At 31.8% G+C, this 26,281-nt stretch overlaps 2 protein-coding genes across 3 annotated transcripts in view; both read left to right on the top strand.

Annotated features, from left to right (window-relative positions):
• Positions 1–421: 421 nt before the first annotated feature.
• On the top strand, positions 422–24,998 carry LOC127721293 (von Willebrand factor D and EGF domain-containing protein-like). Its single transcript, XM_052228055.1, has 9 exons — positions 422–495; positions 4,314–4,580; positions 6,410–6,496; positions 10,924–11,310; positions 12,274–12,423; positions 16,978–17,190; positions 20,352–20,563; positions 21,649–21,713; positions 24,985–24,998. The coding sequence occupies exons 2-9, from the start codon at positions 4,569–4,571 to the stop codon at positions 24,996–24,998; spliced, it is 1,140 nt and encodes a 379-aa protein (XP_052084015.1). The 5' UTR covers positions 422–495; positions 4,314–4,568.
• The window catches only part of LOC127703992 (mucin-3A-like), a 119,046-nt gene continuing 117,754 nt past the window's right edge, over positions 24,990–26,281 (top strand). For both annotated transcript variants that reach the window (XM_052207999.1, XM_052207998.1), the window contains exon 1: positions 24,990–25,134. In XM_052207999.1, the coding sequence (XP_052063959.1) occupies positions 25,123–25,134 (12 nt within the window). In that variant the 5' untranslated portion in view covers positions 24,990–25,122. The remainder of the gene's footprint in view (positions 25,135–26,281) is intronic.

Below are 26,281 nucleotides of genomic sequence, written 5' to 3'. Positions count from 1 at the left end.
TTTTCTTCTCTTTTGTGGAGGTGTTGTCTCTTTGACACATTCCCCGTTTCTATTCTCAATTTTATTAATAAAGGAATCACATATAGTTGAAACATTAACTGAATCGTAATAAAATAATCGTTCATTGTGAATTGTATGGACGTTATTAGCTATATCATTACCTCCCATGCAACTTGAGATTATTTTAATGTCGCATCTCTCAAGGACAAAGATGTGAACAATAACAGGTTACTGCATGGCTTTCAACGACGAGCATACCCATGCTGTATAGTAAGGAACAAAGGCCTGAAGATGACAAAATGAGAAATTATTCAAGATAGAAATCAAACGGCCTGATTACTTTTACATCAATTCACGAAATACAGTAGAGTTTATCTGATTTTTCTTTAGCTATTAAGACAGCGTGTACAGCAAAATTTCTTCTTTCAGGTGAAGGACCGGTTAAATGTGATGAAGGTTTAGAATCGGAATCGGGGTATTATCCCGGTTGTGCATGTAAGTTACAATTTTATTGTACGAATAATTATTTACCTGTTTTTCTCTTTTTGTTGAATTTAACTGTTGTGTTAATGAAATCGAAGAAAATATATATAATTTTTCCCAACCAATAAAATCTTACGTTACACGGGCAACTAAATCAATAAAAATAAAACGCATTTAGGTATTTTCCTATGAGATGGCAACCCAACAACACAACTATCGACTCAGACATCTTGATGTCAACATACGGTCACCAAAATTTTAGGCGAATATACAAAATGGGCAATTAAAAACTTAAAGTCGAAAGAAAAAGATATAACATTATGCCAAAAACGACAAAAAGACATACATCAGTCATCAAAATTTCACAGAAGCTAAAGATGATAAGTCAAATTCAACAACATACAATTGTCTTTAGAATAAGGTAAGAATTTACTCGCCCGAAGTCATACAATGTGGTAAACAAATTGATCAGTCAGTGACCATAAACGTTATGCTATCAATAACAAATTTCACTAAGAATTAAAAATACGATATAATAGACAACCACTATCAATATTTCTTAACTTTGGATAGGGACATAGATATGTGGCAGGGCTAACTATGTTGTTTTTGATAGCAAATGTTCTTCGACAATGTCGAAACAAATGTGGGTTTAAAGTATTAATTTGTTTATACTTCTATGTCGGACAATTACAGAACGCAAAAAAAAAAGACGTAGATACTCTTTTCAAATGTATTAGGGTTGTTAGTGCTTTGAACAGAGTAAAATGTGTAACGTAATAGGTATTTATTGCTCAACAGCCGCACTACTTCTATGACAAATATGTTGAGAAAGATCCAGACATATCTTATATGCGAGTAATCGCATCATATGTAGTGAATTGACAATTTACTTTGAAACCGAAACATATACTACCAGGACACTCACTGAAGAGACAATCTAAACAATCTTAGGTGTGTTTTAAGTTCCTTTGGATTTTCATCAAAACAATGAACTGGATCGTCCATCAATCTATATGATACTTAGATAACATAGTAGTGGAGTGACATTTACCATAACATTTTATTTTTAATGCACCCACCTAACACACGGCTAAATAATATATCATTTGAAAGCTTATATCTGTACTTTTTGTTTTTTTCCTGTCGTAAAAATATCGTACGGAGCAAAATTTCTGTGTTTAGTTTATTTACCTCCCTAAAATTATGGAAAATTAATGTCTCCCTAATATTGACAATAATCGATATGCTATCTTAAAACAGAAAAGCAAGATGATCAACTTTCGGTGTTTGGGGCAACTGCAAAACCTACAATTTAAGGCTGTTTCAAGAACAACATACATAGGATGCATTTTGAAATTATGAACAAAAATTATTCACCTAGAAACCATACATGTTTGTCATATAAATATCGATCACACAAGAAACGTTTTACTTTTAGAGCTCTTTTTAAAACTTTTGGCGGATTCTTTAAGAATTGCAATTTTCTATAATTATTGCGCAAATAACTTCTTAATAATTGTTTGAAATATAAATCATAAATCCTGTTCTATAAGGTTCAGATAATATTTTGAAAAATTGTACAAGAACCAGATAATAACATTTTGTTCAATTCTAGCAAAAGTTTTAAATGTTTATTTTTTACCTTTGACCTTGATTTAACAGAAGTTGCACCGTACGATCGGTCAAAACAGAACGTATAGATGATAATCTTTCGAATGATTTATAATGTAGCTGGGTGTTAGGGTGGTGTATTTTAGTCATTGAATAAGTGTCTTTTTTGGAAAATGTCACTCGCCTATAAGTATCGCTGGCAAATAATGGTATATTGTTGGGTCAGCAAAAGCTCCATACATCTTCTTAAATTATCAAATTTTGTTGGCATTGTTATCAACATAATTTAAGAATCTTTTAAAGTTCATACAATATAGCCACCTAGTATAAATGTATACAACAGTTGACTTCTATAAAGGTTTTTTTTTAATGTATGACCTTGTACATGTTGTATTTGTTCAACTTCGAGTAGCCATACTCTTGTCATCTTATCCCAATTAGTACTTTATTGAATGCGATTTAGCACATGATTTTTGAATGCAATATGTAAGACGCTGGATGCAACTATTGGAGCAAAGCTAGCGGTATATATACCCTTCTGTGTGACCACCTGACCTTAACACTGGTTTCAATATTTCTCAATCCTATTTTTGAGTTGTGTTGTATTGTTTTTTTTATCGCATTTAGCATTATTGATTGTTAATATTCAAGCAATACTAGTATCTAATTTTGATAAACTGGGAAGACATTCTTGAGTGTTAAGAAATCATTGAACGTTAGAATGAAATAATGATATTCATTTCATAATATTATTTGTTTTGGATTTGTTGGCCTACACTTATCGTCGTATGACATATATGGAGATACGAAGTCCTGAACTCTGTGGCTAAACACTAAAGACATATACACCATGTCATTGTTATCAATATAAATATATAGGTATTTTAATAATATATTTCCTGTTAGAAAAAAGTCATATAAAAGGATGATAAGGCGTGACTGCCAATGAGACAACTACCCACATAACATTGTACATGTTTACTAAGATGATAATAATTACATTGCCGATAGAACTGCTAGATCGATACTATGTGTCTTTTGTTTTTTTGTCAATTGATGTTGTGCTACATTTAAGTACCTGATGAACCAAGCCCCTTCAATTTGATTTTTTTTCAGTTTTTTTTTTCTTATGCTGTTCTTAAGTTGTTACCCTAAAGTTCAATGACAGAAATAGTTAAGCGCTCGAAAACATTTTAAACCCTGCAACATTTATCTTATTCCTCTCCCAAGTTAGGAACCTGTGATTCAGAGGTATATTGTCATTAAAAGTTGCAGAAAACCACATTTGAAAACGTTTACGAAAATGATGATTATAGATATGGGAAATCTCATATAAATTTACTGAAAGACGGAAAATAACAAGTACTTAAACATACTATTATAAATTCAGAAATTAATGCAAGGTATTTATTAATGCTAATATTGCGACTCCTTGAGTATCGAAATAGTACGAACTCGCATTCTGATATGTGTTACATATATATGTAAGAATCTTTTCCTTAGATCGCAATAATTAAACTTGCATTTTTATGAATTCTTCAAAAATCGCCATAATAAATGCATTCATTTAATCGGAATTTACAGTAACTAATGTTACTCTCATAACATGAATGTTTTAAGTGGGTTTTTTTTTTTAAGTAAGGAGAAATTCAGTTCTTTTATTCTGAATAATCGTCAAGTTTGGCAAATACATATCAACGAACAAAAAGATATATAGAGTGTTCGTTGATAAGACAGACAGCAATCACCAAGATGACTAAACGTCAATTATATGTGGAAGTCAACATGTATCACGTTTGTTTACTTCAGAACGATACAATGTTGGCAATGAAAAAAAATAGGTTAATGAAAACTCAGAGCAAAATAGCAAACAAGAGGAAAACAATATTCTTTCAAATTGCATTTCACTCAAAATTATATCGTAGATGAAGCAACAAAAACCTGTCCTTAACAGAAGACATCATCCTGCACTACTAGTTACACACGTTACGTTGCACAGGACATAAAAAACAAGGAAAATTAAGAGGATTTCCTGCGATCCTTTATCAAGCAAATTCTGTCAAAAACACTGGTCATGTCCTTTTATGTCATAATGCGATTGATTGTATATACAGTTTCATATTACATCGAGGTAAGCTTGAATGATAAAAAAAATAGCCACAGACGATTGAGCTCTCAAAATATTATTTCATTTTTGATTTTTTTTTTACTTTAAGCATCATTTCCAAACGAAACATTAATTCCAGAGGTACAACCGTTCCTGAAGGAGAATATAACGTACGCAGAAAAAAACGTCTCCTAGTTTAAGAACGACATTTAAATGTAAATTCGAAGATGTTTCAAATGGAGAATATGTGTATGATGTTTACTGGTATATAAACGACAACAGTGTAACAGTTCATCAAAATGTTCCTTTTAACAAAATTGATACTAACGATCTTTTAGACAGCGAATGGGCAGATCAATATAATATGAATATGGAGGTAACGACAGCCAACTAAATTTATCTTTATAGGTGTAAAAAGTAGACTATGCAGATAGAAAAAAGATAGTATATCTCTACATTTATAAAGACCTACTTCTCTTCAGCTAACAGAGATTTATTTTGATTTCTGGAAAGTATCAAATCCTCTATTCCTCTTTATTAAAGGCCACACGGTGACATAAGGTTGCTTATATTCACGTATTTTGGACACTGGTGTATTTGATGAATTGACAATTATACATGTACCATATCTTCTTGTTTTTATAACCTAACTTTAAAGAAATACCTAAAGGCAAACAATTCAAAAAATATCCAACGTTGAGTTTTTTATTTGATAGAAAGTCAATTTTTATATGCCACTTGTGTTATATGCACTATCGAAATATGGAAAGAAAAAATGCCTTCATGACTTACTTTTCGAGATATGTCGCTTTGATTTTAGTCTGCTTGATGTTAAATCAATAATTTTTCACCTTTCAAAACTTTCAAAGAAAGAAATGCCTTACCCAGTTTTTGTAAAGCGTCCCTTAGCTTAGCTTAGAGGTTTTGTACTTCCACGAATAACACGACAGTTGCAACACGTGTAGCAGTATCTGCATACACTTCCGGATTACCTCAGATGACCCCCGGTTTTTAGATGGGGTTCGTGTTACTCAGTCTTTAGTTTTCTATGTTGTGTTTTGTGTACTTTTGTTTTTCTTATTGTCGTTTTTCGTTTTGTTTTCATGGCTTTGTCGGTTTTTTTCGACATATGAGTTTGAATATCCCTTTGGTATCGTTTGCCTCTCTTTTTGCTTATTTGATATTGAGGTAGTTACCAAGTGGAAGGTAAAATAAGATAAAATTGTAGTGAAATCATGCAATTGTTGGTGAAAGGAACCTAAGGAGAGTTTTTTTTTTGTTTTTTTTTTTGCCAGTACAACCATGACAAATGGATGAATAAAAAATTTTCCATTGATTTGTTCATGCAAGTATGACCTAACTTTCAACTCGAATATTTGTCCAAAAGTAGATTTTTTATGTGATTGCATATAACCAGCCGTTCTGTTTTGCTGTTTTCTAAACCGCTCAACTGATTTGATGACGTCCGTGCGTTTTCCATGAAATACAAATGCATATCATTTAGAGGGTCGCGAAAACAACGTGTTTAAATTAGATATGTTATTATCTGTCCCTGCTACTATAATACATACCCTTGGGTGAATGCAAGTAAAATAAAGAACACAAATTCAGTTGGCTTTCCTTGTTAACAAATTCCATAAATGATAATCTTTTCGTGATGAAAAGATGTTTGTATTATATATAATTCATTTATCTCAAGCTATCTATGCAATCTATGCAATTTGGTATTATAATGCGATATGCTTCATTTTTTAATATTTTATCGCGAATGGCCTTAATGGTAATTACTTAATAAATAAAAGCACACGATCTATAATTTTTCAAATGGTAAGCAAGGATTTAAGAGTCATCCTTTGTCAGAACATCTGTGATAAAAGGTACTTACTATATGCTCATGACAAGTGTCTGGACGACCTTCAAACATCGAGAGCAAAATTTAGGAACATTAAACATATAAATGTTTATAAGCATAAGAACACGTCAGGCTGTCTAATGTAACCTTACCTTTTATGCGGGAGATATCAATTTTGTAGTAGGCACGAAATCCGTATGACTATTTCTGTGTATATTAGTAATTGTCCGAGAAGATTAAATTTATCAACTACTAACATCAAAATTCATTTGTAATCACATATAATCGATTTATAACATTTCAAACGAGTAGAAGACGAATTGTAATTCCTTCGTCTGTTTCAATTTTTTCAGGTCAAATGTTCCATAAAACTACGGTTTGTAGAATATTCAATACCAGGGCCCTTCATGACAAGCAGTGTGTTTGATGCAGGATTTTTTGTAAGTAAAACTTCGCCTGTTTTAATAATATTTTTTAAGCGTATCACTTAGTTTTGTTATATATTATTTTTGAAGGCTATAAGCTCCTCCTCCAAATTTATAATTATTTTCAAACAGATATATGTATTGAATTTTAAGTTGACAAATACTAAGTTTTTTTTGCAGATTTGTCATGTTATACCAATGACGGATACTGCTTATAAGGTTTATATTGTTTCTTTGTATTATGTGCAACAACAACTAAAAGAAAAAATCTCTTGCTTGAGGATTATCTGCAAATTTAGACAATCGCTTAGGATACCGATCTCAGGTGATGTCCGATCTACCCTTAAGAGAAGATGAAACACGGTACCTTGGTTAATGACACAAAATCCATGCATAAAAAGTAGAATAACAATATAAATACCGAACTCCAAGGAAATGATCTTCATCAAATGGCAATTTCAAAAGCTGAAACACATTAAGCGAATGGAAGACAACTTTCATATTTCTGACTAGGTAAAGGCATTTCCTTATGTAGAAAATGGTAGAGTAAGCCTGGTTTTATAGCTAGCTTAGCCTCTCACTTGTATGACAGTCGCATAGAATTCCATTATATTGACAACAATGTGTGAGCAAAACAAACAGACATAATAAGTAAAAATGTAAAAAATTGGGATACAGCAGTCAATTTAAGCTAGTCTGAAATTAAAACAACACTTGTATTGCCTCTTTCCATTCAAAGTCATATCCAGGATTAAAAGCTCACTAAAAGTTTAAAACTACTAACAGTTACAACAGAATGTTTGTAACATGTTGACAATTCACACATATACGAGTTAATATCAAAAAGTATATAGCGTACAAATGTATGTCAAAAAATGTCACACAGTAACAATAATTTTCTGATAGTTTCATTGTAAAATATAGAAAATTGCACAGACAACCATGGTTCATATCGAAATATATGAGAGTTAACTCGACAGTAAATCATATGAAAAGAACAAAAAAATCGAAAGGACTACATAACAATTTTGATAAAGACATAAATCAAAACTTTAAATTTAAACAGTGACCATACAAATATTCAAAGTTTGTTTATTGATTCATACAAAAGAGTTATAGGGGTATAAACTTTAAGCACTGTTAAACTTTTTGTGGCGTATTCATTGGGCGAGAGGCCATTCTGTCAATATAATGGACAAGAAGAGCTTTATGTTTTACCATTACAAGAATACATACATGAATCTCCAAATGAAAAACAAACACATTGTTGTTCATTTTAAGATTTCATTGATTAAAAGTACAAGCATGTGGTACGATTGTAAATGAGACTACTGTTCAACAGAACTAAATGACACAGATATAAGCAAATATAGCGTAAAAACATCATAAAACAGTCTGAGAAAGACATGACATTGTGCAATGCCAAAATATATGTATGGACAGGATGAAGGACTTTAAGTGGTCATAACTGTTTACTAATATATTTATAGTTATGTTTTATTGTATAAACAACAAAAGCAATGTTAGAACCGATAAAACCGTTATTGAAAGATCTTATTACATATAAATTGATAAACTTTTCATTAATAGATTGATTGTATTAGATATAGATTAGGATATAAAGAGAAATAAGAAGATGTGGTATGAGTGCCAATGAGACAACTCTCCATCCAAGTCACAATGTGTACAAAGTAAACAATTATAGGTCAAAGTATGGCTTTCAACACGGAGCCTTGGCTCACACCGAACAGCAAGCTATAAAGGGTCCCCAAAATGACTAGTGTAAAACAATTCAAACAGGAAAACCAACGGTCTAATCTATATAAAAAACGAGAAACGAGATACACTTAAGAACCACATCAACAAACGACAACTACTGAAACAGGTTTCTAACTTAGGCATGCAAACAAATACAGCGGGTTTAAATGTTTTAACAGGCGTCAACCTTCACCCTAACCTGAAATAGTAGTGTAACATTACAACATAGAAAGACACACTATAAAAATCAATTGAAATGGCTTAATTCAATCAAAATGATATTAACAAAAACAAGTAAACAAAAGTCAACTAGTACCTTGGACAAAATGGCGTTAAATAAAATAACGTACACAGGTAAATTTAGATATAACAATTTTGTTGTAAGGAATACGGAGATATTTTTTACAAAATAAAATAATTTTTTGTTCATAGTACGTACGAGAACAGCAGTGGAAATTTATCGTGATACTAAATACTTATCAAAGGTGGTACATATTGAAAATAGTGAGACGAGATATAGCACAAAATAAGTAAACATTGAATAACAAAAATGCATTACAAATTGTGCAACAGGTGAAATTAACACGAAAGTACGATTTGAGAGTACTCGCAGCTATTGAAAGCTAGTTAAAAGCCAAAAACATTTATTAATAAAACATCATACATCAGAGACCAAAATCAACTAAAACACATCCCAGGGAAAGCCAAAAAAAATGTATCGACAAGCAGTAGGATAGTTTGGATTTAACCATATGATAAATATGTATAATGGTGAAGATAGATAAAGCAATCTCTATATAGAATATGAACGTAGATATGTATTGATACATCAAAAAAAAAACATTCGAAAAGAATACAAATTTAGTTATGTTTTAATTTGTTGATGACAAAATCGATATTTGTGCCAATGTAAACAATATTCAAATATCTTATTACAACATCAATAAGATAACCTTTACTGATAAGTTTGTTTAAAGGTGCGATGAGTGATTTCCGCGCTTTTAGTACAATATTACCGTAAAATTTAGGATGTGAAATACCGTTTTTAATCAGTTTTCTACAGGTACAGCCAAATTTACTAATCAAATCTTTGTATCTATGAAAGAATTTAGTAAACGTTTTAAGTAATTTATGGTAACGAAATCCCTGACTTAATAATTTACCAGTGATGCATTGATTACGTTCGTTAAAATCTATGACATCACTACACACACGGGCATAACGAACGTGTTGGTATATATAAACACCGTATGATTTGATGATGTGAAGATTTTTTGTCGAAAGGATACTGCGCCATAAAATAAAAATGTTCTTCCCTCGAAAGTTTAAAATAAGTTGTATGAAGATAAAACTTAAGAACTTTACATAGTCGAGAGCTAGGCTTTATTTATTTAAGATCCTTCCTTTTTGGCCTTGAAGTTGAGAGCAAAGTCAAATCAGAATTGGACGTTCTAGTTTTTTACCTTTGTTTTAATATCATACCGGTAACGATAAAGCATTAGGATTTTTCGCACTATGTTTGGAGGCTTATTACCTTGAAAAATGTCAACCGGATATAACCTTAAATAAACCGGAAGTAGCAATTTTTGCACTTCTTTCATGCAAAAGTACCTAGAAAACATATATTTGTTTAATCGGCATGCATAAATATATCCTTTGAGACCGGACGTGACATTCGGTAAACCGAAAGAAGCAAATTATCTCTCTTATTTCAGACAACAGTATATATATTTGACATCAGTGTGAATAAAGCTATCTTATGAGATGGGAAGTAACATGTTCTTAACTAGAAGTAGATAATAATCTCCCTTATTTCAGACAAAACTACAAAAATAAACATATATTTTTGAAATGCAAGTTATCCTAACTTCTCTGAAACTACGCATCCAATTGATCTCAAAATTTGCAGCCAATAGTGTATGCATGTATTGCATCTTTATCAAACAACGTTGCATAGCTACCTCTCAAGCATTTCAAAGAGGAAACGCATTTCAATGCCAAAGAAATCGCTTTCGATCTCCGTTAATATCAGTGAAATCATACAATAAATTGCTGATCATTTATTAAAATGCAAACTGCTACTGAAATATGTGCACTGTCCGAAAATAATCAATAAACGTGTTGTTAAATTACATAGGATAAAATATATCAACATGATGCACTGCTCGTGAACTCCTATCAAAACATCAGTTACCTATAGTAACAAAAGAAATACGATATGTATTATTCGTTAATATAGTTCAGTCTCGTGACGTGACGTGAACTAAAATAAAATAAAACATTCCCTATTTAAAAAAAGAAACGTAACCAAATCAAGGATGCAGTTCCTTGTATGAAATGTAAAAATTGGGTACTGCCTTTTTATTAGGAAAGGGGGTCATTAAACCTTTTTTTCTATTACTGTGTTCTAATAAATAGACATATCTGTCACTGGAAGGTAAGTCCGATGTGTGTATTTTACCCGTGGGCCGTTTTCTCCTTGATTGTGAACAACTGAATTTATACGTTAAGACATCAATTGAACAAACAAACAAACAAACAAAGCAAGCAAGCAACCACAAACAAACAATACAAACAAATCACTCAATCAATCAATCAATCAAACATATTTCAAAAGGGGAAAGGCGGTTTATCATTTTTTTCTTCGAACAATTGATTCATATTTGTAATTTTTATTCATTCAGCCTGATGCATACGAGTACCAAGTAAAAGAGGGTGAAATCCTTAACATTGCATTTACTTCAACAGTACCAGTTGGTTGTTTTAGCTCAGAGCAAAATTTATGTAGTCAAAGTATCTACATTTCAACACCAACTCAGCAACAAGGGTGCAGTAATGGAAATAACATTCAGCAGAGAGAAATCGTTTTTAATAAAGAGAACTGCGGAATGGAGTTACCCAGCCTGAATTGGAATAAATCATTGTATCTAGATATCCAAGGATATAGCGATGGGATTTATAATCATGCAGATAGGACAACATATATACGACTTTTTACGAATCCAAATGCCGGAAATTCAACGTTAAATATGTCAAATATTTGGCGGAATTTAACAGTTCCAGAAATAACGGTAAGAATGAATTGAAATGACATTTAAAGGGCATTAGCTACGAGATATGAAAAAAAAAATGAATATGTTTTTTTTTCTGGTTCAATCACTAATGAAACTGAAATAGTGAAATAATAATTCGTTTTAAGTACCAAATTTGTTCTATTTTATCAACATGAGCTAAGAAAAATAGCTGATGAATTATTCACTTGCAAGTGAATACTTTGACCTCATTGAATCCGTATTCATGTGACCTTCAATTTAATATATTACCTAGAGATGGGTTACACATAAACTAGGCGTGTTCAGCTTTTAAAAAGAAAAGAATGTCAATATTGAAAGTAAAAAAAGGGTAAACCATTTGATTGACTGATTCGAACCACAAAAACTCTTTTTTATAAAAGTAAAAACTATAATTAACATATTTTTGTAACCATAAATATGAAATCAAACAAACCTAGAAAAATCCAATTGGACGTGTTCGCTATCTATTTGTATCTATATTTATGTTATGACCGTCGACAGTGAACATGAATGTGACAGCTAATGCCCCTTTGAACAATTTATAAAATCCAAAATCCTTTATTCTCTTTTTTACTTAAATGTATAGTAGAATCTTAGGTCTACATGACACAGACAGTCACGTACCTTATACATTGTGCAATGTGATTCATATTAAAGGAAACAGTTGAAAATGCAGAATATATCCCACGATATAATGTTTTAATATGTCACCTACAAAAAACGAAATTAATTCCATTACCAAATCTTTAAGAAATTCACATCAATGCCAAAGTTGCACATCTTTTTCGTACATGTTAACTGATCGAAACGAGGAAGAGGAAGTATTACCCAGAAACTGTATACTATGTTATGTTTACCAAAATACCGTAATTTTTGGCAAATGTAACTCAAACTTCATATTTAATTTATTTCAAAGTTTTGTTTACCATAATTGTTGGTTCTTTTTTCAATTTGTTTCAGGTGAAAGTTTTAGACAAAGATAATGTATTGACCACCAGGCTTTGTTCTTCTTACAATGATCCACATATTACAACATTTGATGGACTTTATTATCATTATATGAATGTCGGAGAATTTGTTATGTACAGAAATGATAATGGTCCTTATTGGGTGAGTATTGAAATAGTATTTTAAGGTAACCTAAAAGTAAATGTTTCTTGTTTCAATGTTCTAATGTTTATTCGTATGAAAATATCGTAAAGATCTTTCAGGGAAGGAATCAGCCTGTAATACAACTTCCATTGACTGTGAATATTAGATTCATGAATATGGGTCTTCAATGCCCTTCAACTTTATACTTTATTCTTAGATATAAGAAGATGCGGTATGAGTGACAATGAGATAACTCTCAATCCAAGTCAAAAAAAAATTTAAAAATGTAAACCATTATAGGTCAAAGTACGGTCTTCAACACGGAGCCTTGGCTCACACCGAACAGCAAGCTATAAAGGGCCCCAAATATAACAAGTGTAAAACCATTCAAACGGGAAAACCAACGGTCTAATTCATATAAAAAACGAGAAACGAAAAACACTTATGAACCACACCAACAAACTACAACTACTGAACATCAGATTCCTGACTTATGACAGGTGCAAACAATTGCAGGGGGTTAAACGTTTTAATGGTACCAAACCTTCCCCTAATCTGAAACAATAGTGAAACATCACAACATAGAAAAACACACTTTAAAATAACAATTGAAATGGCATAACTCAATCAAAAGACAAATTAACACGATCCAACGTACACTGAACAAATAAAGTTGATCTTTGATACAATACAAATATAAAATTGATAAAATATACCGCTATGAAATATTTATCAATTTTAGAAAAACAAAAATAGGCTAGAACAAAAATATGCACCATTTGCATTAATACACAGGTAAATGAAAATAATTTTGTAGTTAGGTTTACATGTACAATTCAAACGGAGAAAGGAAATAATTTTACAAAATAAATAATTTTGATGTTCATAGTACGAAGAAGTGAAAATTTATAGTAATACCAAACACTTATCAAAGCTGGTATATAGGCCAGTTATAACTCTGAATAAGTAAACATTAAATAACAAAAAAGCATAACAAATAGTATCAACAGGTCAAATAAACAAGAAAGTACGATTTGAGAGTACTCGCAGTTACTGAAAGCTAGTTAAAAGCCAAAAACAATTAATAATAAAAAATCATGCAGCAGAGACTAAAATCAACTAAAACACACCCCAGGGATTTAGTATTTTAACGTCATGAACAGTCAATGAAGACATGACTTGTGAAATGCCGAAAATAAATGTATCGACCGGCAGTAGGATAGTGAGGAGTTAACCTCTTTATAGATAAAAAAAAAGAACGTGAGTGTGTCTTTATACATCCCGTTTGAAAAGAAAACAAATTTAGTTATGTTTTAATTTGCTGATGACAAAATCGATATTAGTGCCAATGTAAACTATATTTAATGATCTAATTACTACATTGGTAAGATAATCTTTACTAATAAGTTTATTTAAAGATTCGATGAGTTTACACGGATCACATAGTGATTTCCGCGCTTTAAGTACAATATTACCGTAAAATTGAGGATGTGAAATACCGTTTTTAATCAGTTTTCTACAGGTACAGCCAAGTTTACTAATCAAATCTTTGTATCTATGAAAGAATTTAGTAAAAGTTTGACGTAATGTATGGTAACGAAATCCCTGACTTAATAATTTACCAGTGATGCATTGATTACGTTCGTTAAAATGTATGACATCACTACACACACGGGCATAACGAACGAGTTGGGATATATAAACACCGTACGATGGAGCCAAAGGAACATCGCCGTCTAAAAAAAGAAAAATTAACAATAGGGAATGAAAAGTCGTCTCTTTTGTCGTAAATTTTAGTTTGCAGTTTTCCTTTAGAGATTGCAATGTCCAAATCTAGAAAAGGGCAACTACTGCTGTTTATATTAGATTGAGTTAAAGTAAGTTCTCTTGTTTATATTTATTATGCTTTTTTTAACTTTTTTTATTCGATCGTCACTAGGGAGTCTTTTGCAGACGAAACGTGTGTCTGGCGTGCATGAATTTAAACCTGGTATCTACGATGAGGTTATTAATGACACAAAACATTAACGAAATGAAAAGAACACTTTATAAATTTCAGGCATCCGAAAAGTTTTTCTGTACTAACCTGCATCAGGAAAAAGTAAAATAAAAAATACCGAACACCGAGGAAAATTCAAAACGGAAGGTCCCTGATCAAATGGCAAAATCAAAAGCTCAAACACAACAAACAAATGGACAACAACTGTCATATTCCTGACTTGGTACAGGCATTTTCTTATGTAGAAACCTGGTTTTATAGCTAGCTAATCCTCTCACTAGACAAGCTCAAAGCCGAACATTTGAAAACCAAGGATGTATAAGAACCGAAACAGTTGTATAGCTATATGTATTTGACCAGTACCGAAGAAATGACCACTGAGCTGATGATATCCTCGGGGACTGAAAGCATACCCGCAGAACATAACAATGGACCACCTGTTGTTGTTATTTATTGTTATAATATTGAAATCATCTCATAAACGGTGTATCAAACATGCTGTACTTCGTTATTGCGCTGAAAACCCTATAACTACGTTGCTGTTAAATGTGTATAAACAGTAACTGACTCTTGTTTTAAACTACAAAAAAAAAGGTATAATATATATATATACTCATATCGTCCGACCATACGTGTACGGTGTGGGTACGTTGAAAGTTACTTCTAGTGTCAGTTGCAATAGGTATGACTCTTCAAGGTTTACAAATATAAATGGTTTTAAAAGAGAATTTTGGACTAAATAACATCATGGTTTTTTTGGTTATGGAAAATAAAGTGAATTTTATTCACAAATTATTAATTTTTGAAATTCCTTACGGAACATAATATGTCGTCTTCAAGAAATATCTAGATGAACCATTAAACAGGAAGTCAACTGTTTTACTCACATGAACTTGGGGCATTAAACCCTTTTTTTTTTTTTTTTTTTTTCTATCTTGTTTTTATGTTAATTTTTTTTAAAGAATTTAAAATTTCTTTAAAAATTTCAAATTACTTTTAGTTATATAATGTTCATACAATTTTACAATGTCAGTTGTTTAAACGTGTTGTCTCTCTAGCTAATCTTATATAGAAAAAAAATAGTGGAGCAGTGAAAATATTTGGAAATTAAAAAGGAGAGAAAACTAATCTTTTCACCGGGTAAACGCCTGTCGTTTTACTTATGGAAGAAAATGATAAGGCCAGCTAAATTGACTCTAGCGAAGACAAGACAAAAGATACACCAAGATTGAGACAATTTGTCAAATATAAAGGATTTTATTTAGTAACTTGAGCCGATTTTGGATAGGAGAACGAACTGTGTCTTCCTGTGAAGGATATTAGAATTTATTTTTTAAAAATACCTTTATAATGTTAAAACTGATTTGGCGCAGCTTGTTAATAACCATGTGAATATACGCATATGGTCATGAGCATATGCGTATGGTCCAAATACTCATATGGTCCGGAACATATATAATATCAAAAAGAAATAGCAGCAGGAAAGATCTTCTTTATATTACGTCGATATGAGTGACACAATGATTGGTGCACATCAATAAAACAGCAAAACAACAACATGATAACCCCATTTAGTTATTCAGGGATCAACGCATGTGCTTATCAAATACAAAAGTGTCTTCGTATATATTTGATTTAAAAAGTTATACCTTCGATCTTCTATCGATATCCCTTGATTGTTTAATGTTGTTGGGATGCTATTTCGTTAATGAATATTCAACAATACCGTTAATCAAAAATCAAAGGCACATTACCACATTCGGAAATCGGCTAGTGCCATATCGTCTGATAATGTTACCTTGCGTCCTGACAAGATATGAATACATTGAAATGTTGAGACGAACACAAACTATATCATGTTTATTGGGCACTTACACCATATCCGAAATATACCGAACACTAAACTAACGCGAACATGACAGGAAGACTCCAGGATTTGAGACAGACACAAAGACGTATTGTCTAGTTTAACTATACTCACTACTGTACATTCTCAAGTGTTGTCATCATTTGAAGATCAAAGGATACAATGTACACCTAGAAGTACATCTAGAAACACGAATACATCAATTTAGTCAGTAAAATCTGTTAAATATAATATTAAAACCCATAAAAAACAACAATAACTATATAATGGTGCACCGAAGAAAGCTTAATGTGACTTGTATGTTATTTTTACTTTACTGTTTCTGATAGAAGTCTGTGTGTTGAGTGAGTTTTTTTGTTGCATTATTGTTCCCTCGTCGAATGTATTTTGTGTAAAAAAGGAAAAGTAAGCCTCAGCCTAACTGAGTTTGAAATAAGGTAACATACTTTTCATCATCATATTGTTAACATCTTATAGGGAAATCACTGTAGTGGGTTTCATTGGGGTGTAAGTGGGATCCAGGATAGGCCAAATTTTTGTAAGCGTGACACATGAAAGTCAAATTATGTTGCATTAAAGCGGGATAAGAAGAAGCGTGGGACACATAAAATTACAATCACTATTATCACAATGATAACCCCCCAAATGAGAACGCCACTGTATTTTTTGTGATGACTTTTTCTATCTATCAATCTGTCTTTTAAAGGTGCATGCCTTATTCACCAACTGTGGATGGGGATGGGTTGGATCGTCATGTAATTGTGGAGTAGCTGTTCGAAGTCGGAGATCACTATTTGTGATACGAACCTGTAGAGAAATATCTAGAACACAATCTGACTTTTTTCCACAGCCACGAACATACAAGATAAATTGCGATGAGAATGACATGTTCATAGATCCCAATGATAATGGATATATTGTAAGATCATACAATTAATTACACTGTGTCCCATCATCCATTACAAACTGTTTTTTTTTTTTTTTTAGTTTCAAAGATTCAAATAACACACGGGAAAAGTAATTTATTCTGTACTTATAACAGCCCACAATTAGTTCATCCTTTTTTAGTCAATACCACAATCTACGTATTCACATAAAAAGAAGATACTAATCAAGGAAAATGTGGGAATTCATTAACTCTAAAGGCAGCGACATCGTGTGAGTTTACCAGGGAACCGTATCCTGTTTTGTATACATCTACGATGTCCTTGAAAGAATTGTTTGAATGTTTTTGTTTTAAACTGTTCATTTGGCATTCCCAATTTTTTATTCGAGTGCAACTGATGAGTTGTGTCTAAAAGATTATGCAGTTAATAATACTCGTTTGTGTTACTTATTTATAATTTTTTAGCTATGATGACTTCATTTTGATTGTCACAGTATAAATGACGAGTGTTAACGTTACAAGTTAATTTTCTAAAATAGTTGTTACAAATAGTTACTACCGACTAGATATCTTACGCGTTATAGTGTTCCTTTTGTTTTGTCTTTGTTTATTTTTATTCTTTACTGGTTAATCATTTTTGGTAATATCCTTTTGGGGTGGCTCTGTATTTATACATCCCGCCATTGTTATAAAAATAAGGAGATGTAGTATGCTTGCCAATGAGACAATCATCCATTAAAGTTCAAAATGGATGAAAGCAGTTATTAGAAACCGTACGGCCTTCAACAATGAGAAAATCCCATACCGTATAGTCGGCTATAAAAGGCCCCGGCATGAAAAAATATGAAACAATTCAATTGAGAAAACTAACAGGCTAATTATATATACAATATAATAACAAAACAATTTACGAAAAACAAATATGACAGACATGAACCAACGACAACCACTGAACTACAGGCTCTTGACTTGGAACAGGCACGTGGCGGGGTTAAACATGTTTGTGAGCGCTCAATCATCCCCTTACCTGGGACAGTGGTGTTACAGCACATCATAAGAACAAACTATAAAAATCGATTGAAAATGGCATAACTCATTAGATCGATACAAAGCTGAAAAACATCTAACAAAAACACAGATCGGAAGTGGTAGGATATTTATCCAGTCCTTTTCCATAAAAACAAAACAGACTTAGTTTATTTATTTTGTATTTACATTGTATCATAGATCAAGTTTAATTGTTCAGTGTATGTTCACTGGTGTTAATATGTCTTTTGATTGAGTTAAGCCATTTCAATTGATATTTTATAGTGTGTCTTTCTATGTTGTGATGTTACACTATTGTTTCAGATAAGGATGAAGGTTTGGTACCATTAAAACGTTTAAACCCACTGCAATTGTTTGCACCTGTCATAAGTCAGGAATCTGATGTTCAGTAGTTGTCGTTTGTTGATGTGGTTCATAAGTGTTTCTCGTTTCTCGTTTTTTATAGAGATTAGACCGTTGGTTTTCCCGTTTGTATGGTTTTACACTAGTAATTTTTGGGGCCCTTTATAGCTTGCTGTTCGGTGTGAGCCAAGGCTCCGTGTTGAAGACCGTACTTTGACCTATAATGGTTTACTTTTATAAATTTTGACTTGGATGGAGAGTTTTCTCATTGGCACTCTTACCGCATCTTCTTATATCTATCTACTAAGTACAGATCTGAGAGTACCCTCAGTTACTGATAGCTAGTTCAAAGCCAACTAAACTGATAAAAAAAAATCATGTAATTAAGACTAAATTACCAATCAGTACACATTTAACATCCAATGGATTTAGTGTAAATACATCATCAACAGTCAGAGAAAAGCATGACCTTGTGCAATGCTAAAATAAAGGTATCGAAAGATTGTTGTACCGTTAAAGTGCATATGTGTATAACAATACTATAATGTTATTGTGCTATGGTATTTTTTTGTTTTCTTTTCTTTCATGTTTGATTATGTGATTTGTCTATATCTATAGTGTCTATATGTCATTTTGTTTTTCTTTGTTAGTTGTTTGTTTTATAGTGATTAACAATGTTTACTGATGTACCCTAATTTTGGACATTTTTACTGATAAGGTTTGTTTGTTTTGCTCATACATTGTTGTAAATATAAAATTCCATTATATTGACAACAATGTGTGTACAAAACAAACAGACATAATAGGTAAAAAATGTCAAAAATAGGGGTACAGTAGTCAACATTGTGTTATAATCTTAATCACTTTAAAACAAACAATATGTAAACAAAGAAAAACAAAAAGACATATAGACAAAGCGCATAAGCAAAAACGAAAGACAAAAATACCAAAATGTTAATAAGCACACTAACACAATGACGGGATGTTTAGCGAGCTATTAAATCAGGTTCGATCCACCATTTTCTACATACCAAGTCAGGAGTATGACAGGTGTTTTCCATTCGTTTGGTGTTAGCTTTTGATTTTGTCATTTGGACTTTCCGTTTTGAATTTACCTTGGATTTCGGTATTTTTGTTATTTCATTTTCTTCTAAATGGTGTAGTGTATCTTTATTACTTTTTTTTACAATGGTTCCGTATGAATGTGCCGGGTAAATAAAAACGTACAGCTTGTTTTTTGATAATAAACTATAGCATATGCGATAATATTCAAGATTCCTGGATTCACAGAAGCCATTTGTCTGGAAATACCTTTTATAAAGGTCACCCGTTTTGTAAATAAAAATCACAAAACAATTTAAAAAATGCCCGATTGCAAGACGATTACTTAAAGATCCACAGCGATTACGGTCATGCACTTGGTAGATTTTTAATACAATTCAACCTGATTAAATCGAGCACTTTTTTAATTTAATTTTACCGATTTTGTACAGTGTTTACTGGATTGGTTTTTATTTTCTATTTTAAATATATAATAAATTATATCAATGATTAAGAGAAAATCGTATTAATCTCATTTTCCGTTTCTTTTATTTCATGTAGTGATCAGACTTTTAATAGCCATTGGAATCTATTGAGTAAGCTTTTGTCTGTCATTACAAATCGCATGTTATCTAATGTATTTGTAATTGGTTTGCCATTGTTTTAAGGTTGAAAAGCACTATTGTTAGCCATATTGTTGTGCAAACTGTATAGTCTAATATACATATATTAAATGATCATATATATATATATATATACTAAAGGTTACCTTGCCGTCTGGTGCAGAAATACGAATTGACGTTTCATCGGGGTCCAAGTTCATCAACCCAATAACAATCAAACCGACAATATACGATATAGGAGAAACAAAGGGGCTGTGTGGACATTTAAGTGAAACAAAAGATGCAACAGACGATTTTAAACAACGAGATGGCAGTCATACTGATGACACTTACACTTTTGGGGATTCCTGGAAGTAAATTATTTCTTACACGAACAATTACTAGAGTAAACGATCAATCTATAGTACAGATGATAAGTACCATAAAATATGCCAATTACCTTTTAGACTTTTATTGATTATACAAATAAAAATAAAATAACGAAAAAAAGGTTGGAATTTGAAAAAAAAAACTTGATTTTTTATCTCGGGGAAATGTTTTTATTTTCTTTGTGTCAACTTACAAACAAATAAAAGAGAGGTTTAAGATTGATTATTACTAGTGTAAAATAAGTTCGGACATTTCAGATATAAAGTCCTCATTTTTACTTCAATGAAGCTATATTTATTCTCCTTCATAAACTTAATATTTGTTTAATATACTAGTATGACTGAAATTCGTTTGTGGGTTTTTAAACACAGAAATTACTAAAAAAATATGCGCAAACTGACAAAATAAAACAACCACATTTTGAAAGTTTTAGTGAATAGTTTTAATAAGATAACAGTAATAGTGTTCATTTACTGTTATATGTAAAATGTTGACGTATTCATAACTCTACGGTTTTCAAGCCCTACTAGAGGCACATATTACATGGCAAATAATTGGCACAACTTTTTGTAATGTTCGGTTCTTAATGCTCTTTAATATGCAAGGGTCTTGTGATTTTCAAATGTATCGAGCTCAAAGATTTGATTTACCACTCAGCTTTGTTTTCATTTATACAAGAATTGCAATAACCAGAATAATTTGACATCAGTGATGTCTAATACATGTTTTATCTTTCACAATGGAATACAAAAGTTGAAAAGAATGCGTATGCAACATGCAGAACATGTTCGTGTATTCTACATGCACATTAGAAAAATCAATGTTATTGAATATGTTGTTTGTTTATGGTTAATTTGAAATTTTTGAGACATATATTATAAACAACATGTATAAAATTTTTAAAAAATGGAATGATCTGATATAATATAAATCAATTCATGCTTTATTCATAATGAATTAAAAAAATAAAGTCTATATTTCTAAGAAAGTTCTAGACAGTTCATAGAGTCGAAATTCAGGTCATCATACCTGGTAATATAAGGCCTAAGTCCATGCATTTATTTTACAGGATTGATCCGTCTGGTACGGAATCACTGTTCAACAACTTCCCATATATTCTTTCCCAAGATACCGGTAAGTACTATGTATCATTGTACCTAATATGAATGCTTATTTCTTTTTTAGCAGTGACGTTGTCAGTTCATTTTTCAACTTACGAGTTTGAATGTCCCTTTGGTATATTTCGCCTCTATTATTTTAATCAAACTTCTGAAATCGATCAATATCGTATCTACTTTAAATAAATTACAAAATGTTCGGAAGGTATGTTAAATGCGTGCTTTCTTATAAAAAAAGTTATCGGACATGCTTCTTAAAAGTTTTGTTATTCTATTCATCGTCAAATTGATGACTGAGATCTAAAAAAAACAGCTTATGCCCACCATATTTTCATGTACCTCTCCGATATCAGAATCAGAATTAGTTATTGTTTATAGTTTTGTCACTTAGGGAATTTGGTTTTTGACCGAGCCCGATTTGGTGGTGTTGTATCTTACAAAGTCTATCCAAATCAATTTGCAAAGAATTCCGATTAAGCCGGAGCTAAGGGCCGACTTACCCTTGCAGTGAGGTGAGAGTTTTTTTGGTTTTTTTTTTTGCTCCGAGTTGAAGGCCTCACTGTTACTTAAGATGAAGAACATCAATAGAAGAGCTGTTCCTATGCCTTTTGTGTGTTTTTTTTTTTACGTTCATATACTGATTTTGTAGCATGGATGGATACCCCATATCCTTTGTTTTTCTATTAAAGAAGGTACTAGTAGACAAAAACTGTAAACAGAAAACATTACCAGCAATAGAAGACAAACAGAAAAGAGATTTTTGTCATGAATTTTATTCTTGTCCATAATGTTGGAGAGTGCCCATGGTTAAAAATACAAAGGCTCTTTAGAGTCTATGCTCATTGTGTGTAACCGATCTTAACACAAATGCTGTTCATTATCACGTTTATGTTTTCCCTCTTAGTTTTAATTCATTCACAAATTCGATCCTCTTGAGTGGCATCGAATTTTGGAATGTTTCTGGGTCATCTGAAATATTGGTTAGATAGTCCATTTGGTAATCATATATACTATAAGCACACTATTCAAAGCTTTCTGAGGTTGGTCAACTTAAAATTTTTCATCCGAATTTATTTTGTTCCTGCAAGCTTTCTGTTCCATCCTCTTTAAGAATTTCTTGTTGTTCAGTCTATTTACTCTCTACTCCTTTATTCCGTGATCATCCCGGGTCCCCCCTGGTGCGTTGGTTCCATTATGATTATCATGTCAGCCAGCTGACCTTTTCTCAGCTAAGAATACTCTTTGAACTTGTGCTTCCTAGTGATGTCCCTTAACCTTTTCTGACAATTTCAACGACAAAAATATTTTTGATTGAAGGTGTCATGTCTATAGGATACACCTCATTTAAATGATACATTGTATTGTCATTTTACCCTTCTTACTGGACTAAAATGCGTTAAAGCTTGTGCTCATTTTCAATTTTCGAAAATTTACCTAGATTGGATAATCGAAATTCTCCTAAAATTTACGACAATTAAGGTGGTTTAATACTGTTTTCATATACATTATGCATAATTTCCAGTCAAAATCTGCTTATTTCATTACATAAGGAGCCTGAATATCATACATGATACGCGAGGGAGTAAGAGACTAACCTCCATTTATTTGACACACTTATATAATATTTTAAGACTATATCTAAACAACGAAAACAGGTGATTACTGCTTCAACCATTTTATTAGTGATTTTGGTCATGTTTGCCCTTTGCTTGTGTTGCTGGTAATTTTTTCTGTCAAATGTTTCACTTTGTTTACTTCTTTTTTCAAGATCAGACCTTGAATTGAAAACATTGGGTATTATTTTAGGGTTACATCTGTAATAATTTTTTTAATTCAGCCCACTTATATATGAATAGGGACCTAGCACAGGAGGTTTAGATTTGAAGTCGTCGTCAATATTGAGATCATTCAACACATGTCTGTAATGGAAAATTTTAGTCGCAATTGGTTAAGCATATAATTGCATAAGAGATGACATGTATAGACTGATTTCTAAAGTACGGAGGTATTTCATATTGAATTGATTAAGGATGAAGGATATTGCCTAAATTGATGGCAACGATTTAAATAAAGAATCTGTTCTCCGTTACATTTTTCTTTTCAATTGACAAATGATATGAACATTCAGTGACTGGCAATGTCCGAAATAACAGCTGTAAGTTTATACTGGTTTGAATGAAATTTTGAAAGAGTTTGAGAACTTAGTGACATAAACTTAAAAGAACTGTTCTCTAGTGTAGTGTATACAGTAATTTCTCCCTTTACTTTCGACACGTGAGAAATAGTAGTTTCTTTTGTTAACAAGAAAAGTATTACACCAAACGTATTAATTGAAAAGTTGAAGCTAAGTCTTTGTAATTTTCCTCTTATCCATAATTTGATTTATATTCGTGGGAAATCTGTGTCACGGAAACCACGGATTTGTTTCATTTTGTATTCACGATTCCATCCTCATTTCCAAATAAGTTTACTTGTCTTGAGCAACATGACGATTGCCACTAGTGAAATAGGAACCGGTTACCCTTCAGACTCATCTCAGTTTGCTCTGGCTTATTGTTAGTCTCGTAACGCTCAGACTTTAGTGTTAGTCCGTCTGACCTTTTATCGTTTCAACCATTATCATGTCTTTCTTTCTGCGTCTTATATCATTTGCTTATCTTCTTTCTATAATCTACTTTTGACGTATTTTCTTTAAAACTATCATATCATTTAGGGTTTGACTTATTGAATTGACACGTGCATACATGTACATGTTTCGGTAGTCCGGTAGTTTTTCACATTAACCAATTTTCTTTATAGACCTACCGTCTATAAAGAAAACTTCTGGTTAAATATACCACCTTTTTCAGCTAATTGTGAATAAAATGGTATGGAGTAAACGTCAATAAAACACGAACCAAACCTCAAACCCAACCGAAAGACGTCTACAGGTTGGTCGGTCAACAAACAGAATATAATTAATTCTAGTTTTCAAAAATAATAGTAGAGAATAGGTATTACTCAAGTACGTTTAATGTCATAAATTACATAAACATTTACTGATTAATATGGTAAGCTTTGATTAAATGACAAAGATGTTGAAAAGAAGAAGTACGTCTGTCTTAACTAATTTCACAAATAGATTTCAAACCTCTTAGAAAAACAAAAACGTTAAATTTTGTTTCTGAAAAATGCTTTAAAAAGATTGATGAAAATTACTGTTACAGAAACATATCAGATTTTCAAAGTCATTCTCCTTATCACAAACCTATCCCACATTCGGTTAATGTATTTTTTTTTTATTTCAGGAGATAAATTTTAGAAATGGTTGGACGGAGGTAAGCGCAAATCAAACCTGTCAGGAGCGCCTTAATCATGTTGTGCCGTCCGACTTGTTTGGTGAAATAGCAGGAGCATCGGATACAGATTTTATAGAAGCTTGCATTATGGATATAAAGGTAATATTATACGGTTAACCATTGTTACACATATTCTTCCAACATTTTAAACTGGATGTGATTTCTTTTCAATTCCAGTAATGTATTATCTCTAAGACCAAGATGTGATAATTTTAGTTCTTTTTACAAGAGTTGGGTAGCAATTATCAAAAATACACAGGAAATAACCACATACCTATCACAAAAGAAAATATCCAGACCAAACATACATAATAACTTAATAGATGATTAGCATGATGAATGAACGAACGAACGAACACACAAGGTGAATTCATTATAATTTTATAATCTGCATGGTAAAAGTTTTCATCCTTAAGCGAAGACACCTTAATAGAAAAAAAAATGTGACATATTTATAGAATTTATTTCATGTTTTCTAAATAAAGTTAATCGCCTACGTGATTTGGTGGTAAATTACTTCACCAAATGTGAGAAGTTGTTGTTTCATTATTGGCTGATAGAACCAAGTATTGTTTTTTGCTGTCCATCCGTTGATGTATCAGAATAAGAATAAAAAACAATTTGATTACGATAGAATAGCATGTATGTTTAATAACAGACTGGTGCATTGTGACTGTTTGATTGACGCCAAATTTTAAAGTTTCCCTGCTTATTCTTGACGATAATATATCACCATAAACCCTAATTTCAGGTTGAAGAGGTGCCGACGTTGATATTCACATTACAGTAATGACTTTTTGCCCTGGACAGGATTAAAAATTATCCGAATATATAACACACAAAAAATATTTCTTTTTGGTAGAAGTGGGACGATCAACATACTTGTTCACACGTTCAGTCTTGTTATTTGACAACTGTACATTAGGCCACACTACATTAATTTCTAGTTTTTCGGACTCTTTCCTTTGGAAAACGGTAGCGAGAGAGCTAAATTTTTGTATTTGTTTTTTAAGCAAGCGAGCGATTAGAAATATACATAGTTTCGGTTATTCTTATTGTATATATCTCATACTAGTATCCTAGTTCTTATATTACATTACTTTGCTTTTCAATTTGTTCTCTGACACCCAGTTTAATCTTTTCTCAACATTTGCAAGGATAAAATGGTTAACTTGCAGCAACACCTACAACTTCGTGTAGTCTGATCAAATAATTATAATCCTGCTGAACATGAAAAAGTGCAACA

Source organism: Mytilus californianus, unplaced genomic scaffold (genome assembly GCF_021869535.1).
Source record: "Mytilus californianus isolate M0D057914Y unplaced genomic scaffold, xbMytCali1.0.p SCAF_1, whole genome shotgun sequence".
Lineage (NCBI taxonomy): Eukaryota > Metazoa > Mollusca > Bivalvia > Mytilida > Mytilidae > Mytilus > Mytilus californianus.
This window is presented reverse-complemented; position numbering and strand designations above follow the sequence as displayed.